This window comes from Polypterus senegalus, chromosome 17 (assembly GCF_016835505.1).
Source record: "Polypterus senegalus isolate Bchr_013 chromosome 17, ASM1683550v1, whole genome shotgun sequence".
Classification (NCBI taxonomy): Eukaryota; Metazoa; Chordata; class Cladistia; order Polypteriformes; family Polypteridae; genus Polypterus; species Polypterus senegalus.
In genome coordinates this window covers 48,501,690-48,519,192 of record NC_053170.1, presented here as the reverse complement: position 1 = coordinate 48,519,192, position 17,503 = coordinate 48,501,690, and the positions used below count along the sequence as shown (strand labels likewise).

Sequence of the window (17,503 nt, the reverse complement as noted above, 5' to 3'; positions counted from 1 at the left end):
ATCAAGTGGCAGAAATAATCAGTCAATTGACAGGCATTACAGCCTGGTGACTGGGGCACTGGACTTGAAGCGGTCACTCAGTACTGCACCACAGAGCTGAAGGTGGTGACCAAGCCCAGATATAACAGTGGTTCCTTCCAGGGTGTGTATAAAGAAAACACTGGCTAAGCTGGAAATTGAATCCAGGTTTCTACAGCCGTGAGGCAGCATCTCTAACCACTAGGCTACCCTGTTCACTGCACTTTCAGTTAAGTTAAAGCCTGCTCATGAAGTCTTTTAGAGTTGGCACCTTTACTCTATATACTGGGCAGTGCTTCTTCTTTTATCTTACAGCTTTACGTTCACCTGCTGACTCTCTGCATTTGGCCTGTTGGGTTCCCTTTTCCATCTAAAATGTTTTAGAGATGCTGTCCTTTAAAATCAAATTACAGTATGGCCACATTTTCACATATTCATGAAATGCATTTTGCACACCATAGAGATTTAATACTGACATTCCATCCTAAAAAGAAATCAATATACAGCGTCAGATGTAAAAATGTTTTAGGCTGCCATAACAGTGTCTTAGATTTACAATGGCCTTACATTTGTTTTGTATTTTTGAAATTTGATTATTTTTTAAAATAAATAATGAGGTGTACTGAGCTCTTAGGCTGTCATTCCCTTCTTTTCCATGCAAGAAGTGAATAACTTTCAATTTTTTTCTCAAAAAACTAAGAAAACTTTTCTAATTATTTTGCAGGGAGCAGAGAGGAAGATGCGAGATGAGGAGAGAAAACAAGCAAGAAGGAAAGGAAAGGGAGCAGACTCCAGTAATAACGGTAAAAAAAAAAACCAAGGGTGTTAATGCAAAAAAAGCTTTAGTGAAAACTATGTGCACAAGTGACAGCTAATCACAGAATTGATTGAACTAATTATAGTTTTGCGTGCTAAACACAATAGCAGATTATGGCTGTCTACAGTTCAAGAACCACCCTTCAGTTTCAGAAAAAAAAATAACAAACTTGGCACTCTCTTTCTTTTGCGGACACACGCTGATTTCTTCCTAAAGACTTCTTTATCCGAGGAACTGGTATAACCCTAACCCTCCTTTATCCTGTATTTCTCTCTGTTTTATTTGGTATACAACCTCACAGCAGCATGAGAAGCTAATTCTGTCTTGACATCCTTTATGTTCCCGTTAAAGTACATTTGTTAAACATTTGACCTCATCACAAAAATTAAAAAGCAGAAAGTTATCTGGTTGTTTGAGAATTTATTTAGATTAAAGTAATTTTCTAGTGATTTATTAGGCTCCTTGGAGAATGATTGTAAATCTTATATATGGCACCGATGATGACACACTAATAAACAATACAAGAGTATGTATAAAAATGATTGTGATGAAAAACTTAATCCATCCTCGTGCATTAGACATAATTGCATATACATATACAAATATGTATATTTTTGTTTTCTTACAGGTTCAAGTGTAAAACAGAGTGCAACATCCTCTCCAAGTCATACGGAGTTTACCTGCTTCCAGTCGCTAGATGACCTTGTTACACAGCCAGTCCTCTTCATTCCTGAGATCCATTACTCAAATATGCAGAGATGTGGCCTGGTATGTACTGTGCATGTTTGCGAAAAACAAATAATTCAAAGAATTCCTAAGTTATCTGTAAATATATCAGAGCAGCCTTATTAAACCAGCAGTCCACAAGCACAAGCACTTGTTCATTTTATTCAAAGGTGGCAATGTAAAAGTGGAGAGAGGTAAATAAAGAGAAGATCTGTTTTCCTGTTCAAATAAAGATAACATCATAGTTCTACAGTATATATTGTAGAAGATCAGGCCCCGGGCACAGACAGACAGACACTGTAAGTCCAAAACACACACGTTGATTCACTCCAGCACCCTGCATACAACACAGTGCTCCAAACAGTGCTCAGTCCTCCTCTTCCCATCTCTCCTCTACTGCTTCCTTCCCAAAGCTTTGTCTTCCTCCTCCCGACTCTGGCTCACGAGTGGAGTGAGACGGCCTCCTTTATAGTGTACCCGGAAGTGCTCCAGGTGCCCCTTGATTAACATCCCGTAGCAGAAGTGCTGCACCAAAACCCTACTCCTCTTCTGGCAGCACTTCCGGGTGAGGTGGACGTGCTGCATGTCCAGACTCTGGAGCTGTCCAGGTGTTCCCTGGCGGTGGTCACGGACCCGCACTGGGTTGAGCTTCTAAGCTTCAGTTCCGTGGCCCCGATGTAACCCAAGGGGGCTGCCCTCTCGTGTCCCGGGTTAGGTATTCCTGGCAGTATGCCCATTCCCCCGGTCTTCTCCTAAACAGGGTGTCCCGTCCGGGCAAGATCCCCAGCTGTCCATCACAGTATGCATCTATTATACCATTATTTGAAAATTGAACACATCTCAGTGGCATTAGGGTACAAGGCAAAATCAAACCTGGATAAGATATCAGTCCATTTTAGAACACATAGCATTGAAAGTTAAACTGCTGTTAATGGTTTTAGGTTGTGGAAAGGAAACATTTAAATTAAAAAAAAAACCTATACGCATTCTGCTTAGATTGACTGATATGAACAAAGACTACAGAAAAAAAAATACACTAGAAAACGGTATTGTCTGAAAATGTCTACAGTCGTTTGGGTTTGTGGGTTTTGACAAGAATAGTAATACAGTATCCAATATTTGTGCTTTGCAGTTGTTAGTGGCATCTTATTAACTTGCAGATAATGTCTGCATTCCTAACGGCTGGGCCAGATTAGCAGGTCAGTACTTACAAATTCCTTACAGAGGATTTAAATGGCAGGCCCTGAGGCTGTGATGCAAAGGGAGTGGCCTGACTGCAGGGTCTCAATCTGATTTTATTGGCTCCAGTAAAGAATTTACAACTTTTACTCAGAACTTTAGTGTAAGTTAAGAAGATGAATACATACAGTAAGCTAATTTACAAAAACACAGCGATTGACTTTATGCCATGTTAGAGGCAGTGCGGTAAAGTGAAAGTCTTTTACAGTAACAAGTTTAAAATTTAGATTTAACTTTTGAAATGACAAAAAACCTGTAATTTTACCATACCTGACTGGTACATTCTGGCCTATCTACATACAACATTTCTCAAACATATTGTTCACACATGTACAGTTCAAATATTTTAGACTAAATTTATAAATAAAATACAGTGCCAAATTGCAATTGTAGCCAATTCTCCCCATATATCCATTCTTCATTGGCTTGTTATATTTTATAATCCTAAAAGTAAAATAAAATAGATTTTACCACTAGACATTCATTTCCTGTAGAACATTAAATATCATTTGCACTCCAGATTTCTCAAGTATTTTTGTTTGATTATCTGGTTTATGATACTGTACCTCTAATCTGCTATGAATGAGCACCTTAAACATTTAGTCCATTTCTCACCATATTTCTTCTTATTTTTAAAATGGCAGTAGATACATACAGTAGATAGGCATACAGACAGAGAGACTTCAGCTTCCACAGAATTGGATTAAATGTGTTTGAAAGTGGATGGTTTGGACACGTCTCATTGGTAAACAGCTTCATAATGCCACACCATATACAGTACAAAGTGAAATCCCTTTCTATTAATGTTTGTAATAATTAATTAAGGTATGCAGTATTATTAAGTCCTGGAACCTTTTATGCAACCTCCATACAGAAAGGAAATGAACTGAAAGCTTAATATACTGTGTATACTGTAATCTGTACTTGGGAAAAGTTGCAATATGCTTTAAGAGTAGTATTTTAAATGGAGTAACTTCTAGTGTGACACATCATTTACACAGTACAGTATACATAAAAAACATAAATACAATTCAGAAATGGTGTTTTATGTTAAATGTATTTTATTTGTAATATGGACTTGTCAATTGGAATGGCACTGTTTAAAAATTGGCAGAATATTTAAAAAATGTTTAGAACATTTTTATTAAAAAAGTAAAAACTTTATAATGTTTTTCATGATCAAAATATTATCCATGCAGATTTTGTTTACAGATAGAAATAAGTTTTATTTGATTTATTTAATAGAATTGCCCAATTCTTAAAGGTGCTTGAGAAAAAAACCTAAAATGTCTGCTCTGAATAAAAAGTAACTTACATTCTGAAAATAAAATCCTATATTCAGGGCTTTAAGGTGCCAGAGTTTATCATAGCAGCATCTGGTGCGAGTCCTACATATACACTATAGTAAAATAAGGAACTGTTCAGATGGTAAATTAATTTGTAAATTTGTTTAATTTGTAAATAAATCTCCTTTGTGCTATACAGGTGCCACCAGCTGTTCCAGAGGACATTGACAGGTAGCTATTTAATTAATTTTTTTTTTTGTTGCTGTGAAGAATGAAATGCTATAAATATGAGGCTTACACAACTCAGTATGAGATGTTTACAGAGTTTCATTAAGGGTTATGTTTAAAATATATCTTTTATTTATTTTTAGTTTTATTAAAGCTAAATCTTACTAAACTCCCAATGTAACTTAAGATTTTTTGATTTCATTCAAGGTATTAAAGCTAAAAACATTTTTTATTAAAATCTTTGTCATCATCTTTTATATAAATAAATATAATTTTCAAGAGCTGAAGTAAAAGTTATAACTTTCTTGTAGGCCACTCTTAAAAAGAAACTCTGCGTCCTACACAGACAACAGTAACTCTCCACCACTGAAACAGTCGAGGATCGAAGAGCGGCAGCAAAGAGGTATGGAGTCAGTCCAGACCAGTTTAACTTGAAATAAATAGAGATAAGAAATATGTATGTGCTATACTTAATTGTCATGCACCTTCTGTCAGCTGCACATAAATGATACTTTATCAACACAGTAATTATTGTTCAGCCAGGAACACGTTAGCAGATAATCCTCTTAGGTAAATCTTGATTTATAGCACACTGCTTGGTGTTACTTCAGTTATTTTCTATACTTAACACTTTGTGTTCTTGCCACTTCTTTGTTTTATTGACAATCATGTATTGCATTACTTTAGTTCTCTTGTATGTTCGGACTGAATCAGAAGAGGTATTTGATGCCTTGATGCTGAACACGCCTGATATGAAAGGACTAAGAGATGCTGTAAGTAATGCCTTTTACAAATCTTCAAATAAAATAAAAAGATGTTGCATAACTTACCCAAGTGTTTTCCTAGTGGCTGTAAAATCTTTCACCTCATGGTATTACTTTGGAATATGAGCTTTAAGGGCTTGCTATAGCATGTTGGTTAGTCACATATTGGTGTGTAACACAAACAAAGTCTTTGTGAAGGTTTTGTTATTTCTATGTGTTTTATCCTGCAGTTGTATTTCTAAGAGCAGGATTGCCGTTTTTCTTTTTTGTACTATATAGACACTGAATGCCCTGATTTTCTTCAGCATTTTCTCATGACCTTTTAAAATATTTTACTGTTTTTAAATTCCATTTCTGTGTTTATTAATAATTCTTCACTGCCCCTAGAAAAGCGGCTGGAAAGATGAGATGAGATTAATAATAGTGCATTCTAATAACTGGTGCAGCACTCTTTTTATACTAAACATCTTGTAATATGCCAGTCATCCCAGTCTTGGACTCAGACCTGCGACTTTGTGCTATTTAGTTCATATTGAACAAATGAGTGACTTGATCTGCTGAGCTAAAGAAGCATTTGTTTAGCCTGAGAAATTGCTACTGTTCTTCCTCAGTGAGGCATGATGATTTTACAGAACCATTTTTTGTAACAAATTTAACTCTTCTGCAATGCAGTTTTTGCAAATATCTTTCACATTGTAACAAATAATACAAATATGTAGATTTGATAAAAAATGTATTTAACTAACAGCATAACATTTTTTAATTGTAGATTTCAGAAAAGTATGGACTTCCTGAAGAAACTATTAGCAAAATATATAAGAAGTGCAAAAGAGGGTAAGTGTTACAATATATAATATAATATAATATAATATAATATAATATAATATAATATAATATAATATAATATATAAAATTCTTTTTGCGTTTAAAATGGAAATTACGTATGACCGCGCGAAACGGAAATTACGTATGACCACAGAACATATTTTAATACAGGAACTAAACACTTTGTTTGTGGATGCCATTTTTATATTGTCTTTACGAATTTTTATTATTTGTGTGAGAGTTATGTTGCTGATATTGAAAAGAAATAAATACAAACCCATAGAAGTGTGCCCCACATCGCCTTCTCCCAGCCCTGCGATCCGGACTCTGGCGCTAAGCCGTCTGCCTCCAGGCGTGTTCTGACAGAGAAGTTTTATTTATTTGTCCACATCCCTGTCACAGAAACTGCTACATTGTAACTTTTTTTTTTAATTGCCAGTACTTGATAGTAGAAGAGATGAGGAAAACAGCTTTGCATCTTTCTACTTTTTAACTGCGCTGAGCTATAAACAATGTGAAGACAAGACCATCTTTAGCGGCGACGGGTCGTGAGAACAAAGTGGACGCTGAAAGGCATGGAATGTCAGGCTCCTCCACTGGATCGGGAGCTTCGCAGTTTCGGGCAGCGTCCTCTCTTCTCGCACTGTTTGTGACACTTCGAGTGCCCCATCGGCTCCTGGGAGATTGGCAATCTTTGCGAATAAGTGTAATCGGCACCATCAAAGCAAGACTATTTTTGTAAATTGCGCTGCACGACTACTTACTGTCCCTTAAGTTGAATTCGGGTCACTAAAACCCAACATTCAAGGTTGCTTTTGTGATGAATTCTTTTAACAACATGTAGGGTTTACATCTAAGAAGATGTACCGACCTCTTCATGTAAAGTATTGGACTTGGGAATAGTTTGGACCTTCTGGCCGTTAAGCACGGAACGACAGCGTCCACATTTCTCAGAATAATTTTTCTCTTAAATCACAGGCACACCGTGCAAGGTTGTCAGGCAGAAATTTGGAGGATCCAAAGCGGTTGTGTAGCACCTTTCACAAGGGAGCTCCTACCGAGAGATGATCCAAATACATTTAAGCTGCTGTTTGTACTAGTTACCTGTTGTGTTATAGCGCCTTTAAAATGTACTTTATCCTAAAGCAATCCAGTAGTGCTCAATGTATCTTTACTTCTTAAATGTTAATGTTTTACTGTTTAATAATTTATATACTACATTTTATTTTTTTCCCTTTCACTCAGTGAGCGAAGCCACTGGGTAATCAGCTAGTATAATTATAACATAATGTCTGTGGTGGGCTGGCGCCCTGCCCGGGGTTTGTTTCCTGCCTTGCGCCCTGTTTTGGCTGGGATTAGCTGCAGCAGACCCACGTGACCCTGTAGGTAGGATATAGCGGGTTGGATAATGGATGGATGGATAATATAATATAATATAATATAATATAATATAATATAATATAATATAATATAATATAATATAATATAATACTAGTCCGCATGGGTTTCTTCCAGGTGGTCCAGTTTCTTCCCACAGTCCAAAGACATGTAGGTTAGGTGGACTGGTGAAGCCAAATTGTCCCTGATATGTCTGTGTGTGTGTGTTCACCTTGTGATGGGTTGGTGCTCTGTCCAGGGATTGTTCCTGCCTTGTTCCCATTATTTGCTAGATAAGACTCCAGCATTCCTATGTCCCTACTCCGGATAAGCAGGTTTAGAAAATGAAGGAATAAATAGATACTATGTCTATCAATCAGTTTTAAAATTTGGACCACAAGAACCCAGGGCCATGATAGGCAGTATAGAATACAGAGTGCTAAAGTGTCCAAGATGGATGCCATTCTATTGCAGGTGCAGTGTCCTCAAATCACAGGAATGTGTTTTGGAGAGACTGACTGTCTCACCTGACAAAATTTCAGTAAGAGAATCCATGCCGACATTTAGGACAACAAACATATTTCCTATGCAGAATCTGACTTAGAGCAGATTTCATCAGTGTGGCAAATTCTATCCTTTATTAAAGACAATTAATTTAATTTGGGACGACAAGAACAGGAGCTAGGCACCAGTGCCAGTGCAGGGCATATTTATTTACTGATACGTGACCATTTTGGAATTGACACTCAACTTTGGGATGTGAAGAGAGAAAGCCCCACACTGACATGAATGTTAATAAAAAAGAATCAGTTAAAAACTTACAAAATTCAATTACTGTACTGAAAAAAAACAGAAGCACAGAAAAACTGGAATCTAGATTGATTAATATACATCAAAGGCTATTGTAGAAATAAATATCAAAAGAGAAGTCAAAGCCATAATGTTAGTTTCAGAAGACACGGGGATAAAGCTTATCAACTAACTGAAAGAGAAGTTCATTTAACAATTAGGACTGGCACCATGTTAATAAACTGATTGAAATGAAAGCAGCCTGTGACCACCAAGGCCTATGAGGATCAGGGGCTAGTCTCTCTCAGTGATGATATAGGCCAGCACTGCTTTCTGCTAAAGATGATCCTGCTCTTTACACTGATAAAAGAGCAAAATGGGAAATTAAGGAAATATGTGAACATGTTAAGGTACTAGTTACAGTACAGATGAATACAAGAAAGTAAGAAAAGCATTAAGCTCATTATTTTAAATAAATTCATAGTGATCTTAAGATGCTTATTAAATAACATAGTGTAAGTCTGACTTTCACTGAAACAGGTGTGTTCTCCTTACGTCTTTGATCCCTAAATCAAATTGATACACAAAGTATTTTTTTTTTTTTAATTATTGAAACTGTATCTAGCACACTCCCTTTGTATTTAAATGCATAAAAAATATGACCCTATATTGAATCAGAGCTTAGGTTTTCCTCAGCAATATCTAAGGAAACTAAAGGACACTGCTTTAAACTAAGGGTGCGCCTGAGGAATGCACTAATTAGACCTGTGTGGATGACTCACTTCATTTTTCTTCCTTTTTGATTCAGATGAACTGGAACTCCAGGAAGTTGATGGGTTTATTTTATTGGTTAAACAGATATACTAAGTTTCATTTGACAGATATGATCAGCCTACATGAAACAGCTAAGATTGAAAAAGAGATTAGTACATGTCTTATGCTAAATGCAGCTAGTTCTGTTTATTTTCTTGAGTAAAAATGAACCACAGAAATGGCCAAAGGTTGTTCACGGCAGTTTTGTAGAAAGTCAGCCAAGTCCATCCTGTCATTTCGCATCTCCTCTCCTGTGAACATTTAGGTAGTTTTTCATTCTTTGTTCCTCCGATTCTTGAGTTTATTTGTTTGGTGGAGGAATAATCTAAAATGGTTCACATAGTTGTTTACTGTGCTGCTGGCACAGTTCGCTATTAGACATACGCTGTAGCTTTCTCCATATTCAAAAGACATGGCTGTTAGTGTAAGTGGTGAGTAAGCCCTGTGATAGACTGGCTCCTGCTTGCACCCCATGATTTTAAGAAGGACTCCGGCTCCACGCTACCTTGTTGTAGAAAAAACAGGTTTACACTGGAGATGAAAGGATTGATGGAGTTTCTAAAGCAATTAATTAATTAACAGATACTGTTATGTTCCATTTATCTACATCAGCTTTGAACTACTTTGTTTTCCTGTCTATTTAAATAAATCTATCTTTTGAAGTACTGTAGTGTGGTGCTGAGGTGTCAAGTGTACGTCTTGGGTCCTACATTGGGATTCTGAGGTGATTCGTTATGTGGTGGGTGCAGTAACCCATGCTATCAGTTTATACTCCCAACCTGTCCTTTCTCTCTTTACGTGTACTCTATCCATCCATCCATTATCCAACCCGCTATATCCTAACTACAGGGTCACGGGGGTCTGCTGGAGCCAATATGTGTACTCATTATTTAATTAATACATTTCAAAATTTACACTTGAGTTTTGCTTGAGAACATGTCTCAGTGCTCTGCACCTGCACTCAGTGAAGTATTCTACACAAAAATACGATGAATTGACCTGAATTTAGTTACATGCAGCAAATCAATAGACTCCTAAATGCCAATTATCAAAGAACTGAAGTATCAGGGTACTTTATTTTAAGAGCTAAGCATCTTCCACGACAATTGTCTCTTTCAGCAAAGCTCATTAGAGTAACTATTATAAATGATGTTATTGGGATTAAAAGTTTACATTTATTGTTATGAAGGGAACAATTGGATTGTCATAAATGCCAATGGAATTGTGTCTTATATAAGGCTGAAGGCATCGGGTTCCTTTTTTTTGGTTACAGTAGCCGGTGCGACAGGTATTGCATTTCAGAAACTGTTAATTTCAGTATCAGGTTGCTTTGGCAGCTCTGTCCAGAAATATTAAATATATCTCATTACCCTTTCAGACATCACTCTTTCACCGTCAGAGGATTTACTTATGTTTTGGGGCATTTCTTGTTTTCCATAAGCAGGCTAAGAAATGTGTGTTATATTAGTTTGAATATGTGTGTAAAAGAGGCACAGTGCTAGAAGTGTCGCTCTGTACAGAAATGGCCCACGCCTTTTTTTTCACATTAGTCACTTGCCCGTAAGCACAACCGAAGGCTTGGGATTGAAATGACTTGCTCCTGTTTTCTGAAGTTGTGTGCAGTAATTTACTACATTACTTCTTAAACTGTGCTTCAGCACCTTTTTGTTGTGACTTGAGTGTTATCATGTTGTTAGTAAAATTCTTTATTTTAGCAATACATGCAATAACATGATAAAAATGCCACTTCCTCACCTTCAAAGCTATTTACTGCTAAATAAATGTTGGTGCTTCTTTTCTAAGATATTAAAGGATTGGTAGAGTAAATAAAATGGATAAAATCTAAATTCTAAAGATGTATGGATCATTTAATGAATGAATGAATGAATGTGTGAAATTGATTCTAATTGTATAATGTATATGGTAGCAGAAAGTATTTAAAGATTCGTGGAAAGTTCAATACCATTTTCTAAACATTGAAGTTGGAAATGCACTGTTATAAACTTAGGGTCCCCAGTGTAGGTAACCTGCGTGGCATATCAGACCACCTCCTTCTCATTCCAAGAGGCTGTGGTGGCGATGGATCGAGTTAAGAGGAGGATACTCAGAAACCACACACTGACCGACAGCTGGCTGGTTTAAGCAGTAACTCTGTGATTAGACTGTCTTTGCTCTTGAACCTCTCCATAAAAGTTTAAAAAGATAAATGTTCCTTCAGCATAAGGGAGACAATGTTTAGAGAGGAAACCCTCTTCTCATCTGCTCATACAGACAGCATTCTTTGTCAAATTCATAATCGCCAAGCTTATGAAATGCCTCATTGCTATGATTGGTGTTTTTCCTTATTTGTTTTTGACATTTCCTGAATTCATTTTTATCACATGTGTCTATTTTGGGCTTTGGGCCCCAAGGATTCAGAATTTTAAAAATTAGTTAAATTAGTTTTTGGTTTCATAATAAATTGAAGACGTTTTAAATATTTACCATTATGCTGCAACGTCATCTTTGTTTTGTTATGAGAACCATCATTTTAGAGCAAAGGTATTAAGTGTTTCACAGGCGATTGTTTCCAGAATTCTCCAGAATGTGTAACACGTGTTATGTCATCAAAGCGATGGCATGAAAGGTTGCTTGTGACATTCTGTCACTATCTGATAACCCCTGTGTAGCACACAAATGGAATTCTTGATCATTGACTTAGTTTCCGTTGTATGTCTTTGACTTTTTGTTATCAATTTGATTTTGACGACAGATCAGTTTGGCTTTTGGTATTGACCTCGGCTTGTTGATAACATTCATCTCCTGGTCCTGATCATCCATAAAACATACTGGTTTACACCGAGTCAGTATACTCACAACCTTGTCCATTTCTAGCCAAGCATTTCTGCTAAGCACTTGTCTTGTATATTGACATCTAAATAACCCTAACCCTAAGCCTAAATGCATATAGATTTACAAAAATCGTTTACAAAAGTCTTCATTTGTTTAGTGCAGGGTAAAAAGAAGGTAACTTTTAAAAATAAAGGAATTACCTTCATGTTCCAAAGCAGTGATTTACTCTCTCCTGTGGTATATTTATATCTATATATAAAATCCAACATCTGTCTGTCTGCTTTTCATGAGAGAACTACTTAACGGATTTAGATCTGTTTTCTTCTATAAATTTATTGAACATTCCGGTTGATTTGACGACTTCTCTCATCACGCTAAGTATCATAGTTCATTTTTGGTACTGATTTATTTGCACAAATCCGAGAGAGACGCTGCAGGCCGAGGGGAGGAGGGTGGTGTGCTCCTCACTCACACGCCTGCCTCCGTTCGAGTCAGTCTACCTCTCACCACGTGTTGGAGTGTACCTTGCCTCCACGTAGCTAACTATACCTGTTTGCTCAACAGACATTATCATCTAGAGATTGTTAAGAAGTAACGTTTGACGTTTTTGAGAGAGAGATCAGAGATACGAGTGTTTTAGAGGGTACCTGCTGATTGCCAGAGATATCACGGCCACGTACTTTTCTCCCTGCGCGGGGGACCCGCTCCCGTCAGAGCTGAACACGGTCAGATACAGTGCCAATGTTTGACATTGGAGTGTACTTACCTGCAGCTTGGCCAGAATTACATTTTTTTTATTGTCCTGTTTCACTACTGTGTAGGTGGAGCCGCGGGAACAGCTAGTACCAGATATTATTTTAATATTAAGTCACAACATTAAAGAAAAACATACAATCCATGGCAAAAAACAGTCAATTTATATATTGTGTATTATGAAAGGTAACAGCATTTAATAATAATAATAATAATAATAACCATAATCATAATTGTTTACATTTATAAAAATATTAGGAATTCTTCTGGATAAGATTTATTAACTCCAATATGCACCAGATCTGTAATTATACAGCGAGGTTTTGGAACTCCAAAGTTTGTCCTCGAAGAGCTAATCGACTGCCAGAGCGCAGACAGAATCGATTATAAAGAATAAGAGGGTCCTGCAGAGTACTGTGCAGAGTTCAACTCAAGTGGGTTATACAGTATGTTTAAGCTGTATTGTCTGCACTTGTGAAGCTACATCTGAAAGTCATTTCACCACTATGGCAGCAGTCCTGACTAACAGTTGACTCAGAAGTCTCATGTGATAAATCCTTTTAAACCCGACATGTTTTAAGAAACACATTGAAGACATGGTAAATGCCGAAAAGATTTTAACTTGTGAAAGCATCTGCCATTGAAAGGACAGTTTTTGGCCATGTTCATTAACAAAGCAACTTCTCCTTTTTTCTTTCTCCAGAATTTTTGTTAACATGGATGACAACATCATACAACATTATTGCAACCATGCAGCCTTTCTTTTGGACATCACAGAAATGATGGGCAGATACCAGATCACCCTCCGAGAGCTCTAACCCATATGTTGAAACCACGAGCAAAGAACAGCAAGGCACTGTGTTGGATGAGGCTTTTTATTTTCAAATACTCTTGTGAGATGTAAATGCACCACTGTAAATTTTGCCAAGGCAATGCAATTTTGATTTTGGACCTAAACACTGCCAAGGTGTTGCCAAGAATATGGAAGCATTTCTCAGCCTGAACTAAAGAACAGGGGAAACTGCATTTTTTCATTTTAAAAACATTTTCAAGTGTTTTGTATTGCGTTTCAAGTTTCATTTATTTTGATAGCATTTATACTTCCTGTAAATATTTATAAATATATGTACTGTATATGTTTTTGTGTATTTGTATAGATTGCTGCATCTGGCCCTTTTATTGAGGGGGGCACGTGCCACTTAAATACAGTCCTACATTTTCTAAGACTGTTTGTACAGAAAGAGCTTCCTGCAAAAACATTTCTGTGTACTCCTGCCTACAAAAGTGCCTTAGAAATAACAGTTTCTGGTATAAAAATAAGCTGATTTATCTGTGCATGTATTAAAACTAAACATTTTATTGATATCTTTGTACTATTTCAAACTAAATTGTTCTGTCACATAAATATTTTTCATTGTTTCAACTTCAAACACTGCCTTTTGAACAGCAGCCATTTGCTGCTTTGTCAGGACAAACCAGGAAAGCCAAAACTTTCAAAACAATTGTCACACATTTCCTTTATAAGCTGTATTCTTTACATTCAGATGTAATTTTTAATAGTATTTGGCATCATTTCAAGTGTGTACCCTTGTGTTCAGTGTACTTTAATATTATTAATTTCTTTTTACTATATGTTTTGTGATAAAATAAAAAAAAATGAGAAGAAATGATTCATGATTTTTGATTTGAGACAGACTGTTTAGTATTATCACTCATGTTTTACAAGTATATTTGATAGTAAAATCAGAACTATAAGGCACCTTATTCCTTCCACCCATCTTCTGTAGCCTCTTTTACAGTGACGCAGGGATTGGTGAGGTGCCCGCGCTTACCACCCTGCCTCTAAACCACTGCAAATGATTCCTACAAGTAAAAGAAGTTTTGATGATTTCCCAAAATCATAGTGTTTCAATGTCAGCAAAACGAGAGATGGTGTCTTTAGGGAACTTTGGAGCAAGAATGCTTGGTTCATACATTTTATACCCTGCTGAATGAAAACCCTAGCAATTCAATTCAGTTTTATGAAGTGCTGCCCCGAGAAGGTAGGTTCTGAGAGTTTATGAACATTTAACAATAATATCTGTCCATTAATGCATCCACTGTCCTTGTCCAGTTATAGGACACTGGCCCAGAGTTCATCCCAACAGATTCAGGCCCAAGAAAGGAATAAGTGCTGCATGAGGGCACCAGTCCATCACAGGGCACACATGAAGAGTGGGATAATAAAAACTCACCAATACACTTAACACAGGCATCTCTGGGATGTTTATATGTCATCTACACAATAGAAGTATACTGCACATTGTATTTAGAAATTCAGAATCGCCAGACAACACACTTCTTTGGATGAAGTGGAAGGACAGAAGGACAACAGAACATGGAGAACACAAAGAACACCCACAGGTAAAAAAAATGAAAGACCTAAAATAGTCTACACCTATACACAAGGTGCCCCTAACTACCACGTGGGTTGGCTCGTCCACTTGCCCACAATTATTCCACACTAACACTCTCTGTACACCTTCATCTAAACAGGACAACACCAAATACCGATTTGATTTAGTTATTTACTGTTTGCAGATTTTCTATATATTTTTTGATACTTAGAAACATTTTGTTCTTTTTGAAAGCATCCTCACTTTACAGATGTCTTTTTACATGTCCCTAGGATATTTCCACAGAATGGTAGCTGCAGTATATGCTGTATATAAAGCTGAAAGTGGCTTTGTTTGTCCAGTATGCAAATCCACACTGTTAAACCTAGCTCTCAAGCAAGTCTATCTACATTTCTTCCCATTTATATCGGCCAAGACCATAGGCTATGATTCATTCTGAAACTGAGGTTTTGCTCCCACTCAGGCAGCACCAGGTACCCCAGTGTTGCCTGCCTTAATCCATGAAATTTCATAAGACAATAGGCATCAATTATAACACTATTGGGTACAGTGCAAAAAATGAAATCTAAGCAAGTGAAAAGTATATCATGTCATTTAATCTTTTTTTCCTTATTGTAAAAATTATTGACTATATAATACTGTATATACAGTGCGTATATATATATATATATATATATATATATATATACTGCTCAAAAGAATTAAAGGAACACTTTTTAATCAGAGTATAGCATAAAGTCAATGAAACTTATGGGATATTAATCTGGTCAGTTAAGTAGCAGAGGGGGTTGTTAATCAGTTTCAGCTGCTGTGCTGTTAATGAAATAAACAACAGATGCACTAGAGGGGCAACAATGAGATGACCCCCAAAACAGGAATGGTTTAACAGGTGGAGGCCACTGACATTTTTCCCTCCTCATCTTTTCTGACTGTTTCTTCACTAGTTTTGCATTTGGCTACAGTCAGTGTCACTACTGGTAGCATGAGGCGATACCTGGACCCTACAGAGGTTGCACAGGTAGTCCAACTTCTCCAGGATGGCACATCAATACGTGTCATTGCCAGAAGGTTTGCTGTGTCTCCCTGCACAGTCTCAAGGGCATGGAGGAGATTCTAGGAGACAAGCAGTTACTCTAGGAGAGCTGGAGAGGGCCATAGAAGGTCCATAACCCATCAGCAGGACCAGTATCTGCTCCTTTGGGCAAGGAGGAACAGGATGAGCACTGCCAGAGCCCTACAAAATGACCTCCAGCAGGCCACTGGTGTGAATGTCTCTGACCAAACAATCAGAAACAGACTTCATGAGGGTTGCCTGAGGGCCCAAATGTCTACTGCGCCCTGTGCTCACTGCACAGCACCGGGAGCTCAATTGGCATTTGCCATAGAATACCAGAATTGGCAGGTCCACCACTGGCGTCCTGTGCTTTTCACAGATGAGAGCAGGTTCACCCTGAGTATATGTGAAAGACGTGAAAGGGTCAGGAGAAGCCGTGGAGAATATTATGCTGCCTGTAACATCGTTTAGCATGACTGGTTTGGTGGTGGGTCAGTGATGATCTTGGAGGCATATCCATGGAGCGACTCACAGACCTCTACAGGCTAGACAACGGCATCTTGACTGCCATTAGGTATCAGGATGAAATCCTTGGACCCATTGTCAGACCCTACGCTGGTGCAGTAGGTCCTGGTTTCCTCCTAATGCACGACAATGCCCGGCCTCATGTGGCAAGAGTATGCAGGCAGTACCTGGAGGATGAAGGAATTGAAACAATTGAATGGCCTTCACGATCCCCTGACTTAAACCCAATAGAACATCTGTGGGACATTATGTTTCGGTCCATTAGGCGCCAGGTTGCTCCTCAGACTGTACAACAGCTCAGGGATGCCCTCATACAGATCTGGGAGGAAATGCCACAAGACACCATCCGTCGTCTCATTAGGAGCATGCCCCGACGTTGTCAAGCATGCATACAAGCTCGTGGGGCCACACAAGATACTGAAAAGCATTTTGAGTAGCAGAAATTAAGTTTTTGAAAAATGGACTAGCCTGCCACATCTTCATTTCACTCTGATTTTAGGGTGTCTACACAATTGAGCCCTCTGTAGGCAGAAAACTTTTATTTCCATTAAAAGACTTGGCATCCTTTTGTTCCTAAGACATTGCCCTGTCGTTATTTGTATAGATATCCAACTTCATATTGAGATCTGATGTATCTAATGTGTTTCTTTAAAGTGTTCCTTTAATTTTTGTGAGCAGTATATATATATATATATATATATATATATATATATATATATATATATATATATATATATATATATATATATATATATATATATATATATATATATATATATATATATATATATAAATATAGTGACAGATAGGAGGAGCTGTCGTCTCCTTGAACCCTCGGATCAGACGCCAGACACCAGATAAAAGTCCAATAATATTTTTTATTCGGACAAAAATGTGCACAAAGCACCCTCCGCTCCACTATACTCATACACAATAAACAATACTAATAATCAATACAATAATAATCCTCCGCTCCCAGACGCATTGTTCCCTTCCTCCCAACTCAGCTCCCCCATCTGGGATCTTCCACTGTCCTTATTAAAGTCCTTGACCCGGAAGTG

The 17,503-nt window shown here is 37.4% G+C and overlaps 1 protein-coding gene across 2 annotated transcripts in view; it reads left to right on the top strand.

Annotated features, from left to right (window-relative positions):
* The window catches only part of grhl3 (grainyhead-like transcription factor 3), a 100,064-nt gene extending 86,354 nt beyond the window's left edge, over nucleotides 1-13,710 (top strand). For both annotated transcript variants that reach the window (XM_039739953.1, XM_039739952.1), the window contains 7 exons: nucleotides 743-821; nucleotides 1,464-1,603; nucleotides 4,286-4,317; nucleotides 4,626-4,717; nucleotides 5,002-5,087; nucleotides 5,848-5,912; nucleotides 13,171-13,710. In XM_039739953.1, the coding sequence (XP_039595887.1) occupies nucleotides 743-821; nucleotides 1,464-1,603; nucleotides 4,286-4,317; nucleotides 4,626-4,717; nucleotides 5,002-5,087; nucleotides 5,848-5,912; nucleotides 13,171-13,285 (609 nt within the window). In that variant the 3' untranslated portion in view covers nucleotides 13,286-13,710. The remainder of the gene's footprint in view (nucleotides 1-742; nucleotides 822-1,463; nucleotides 1,604-4,285; nucleotides 4,318-4,625; nucleotides 4,718-5,001; nucleotides 5,088-5,847; nucleotides 5,913-13,170) is intronic.
* The last annotated feature ends 3,793 nt before the right edge of the window (nucleotides 13,711-17,503 follow it).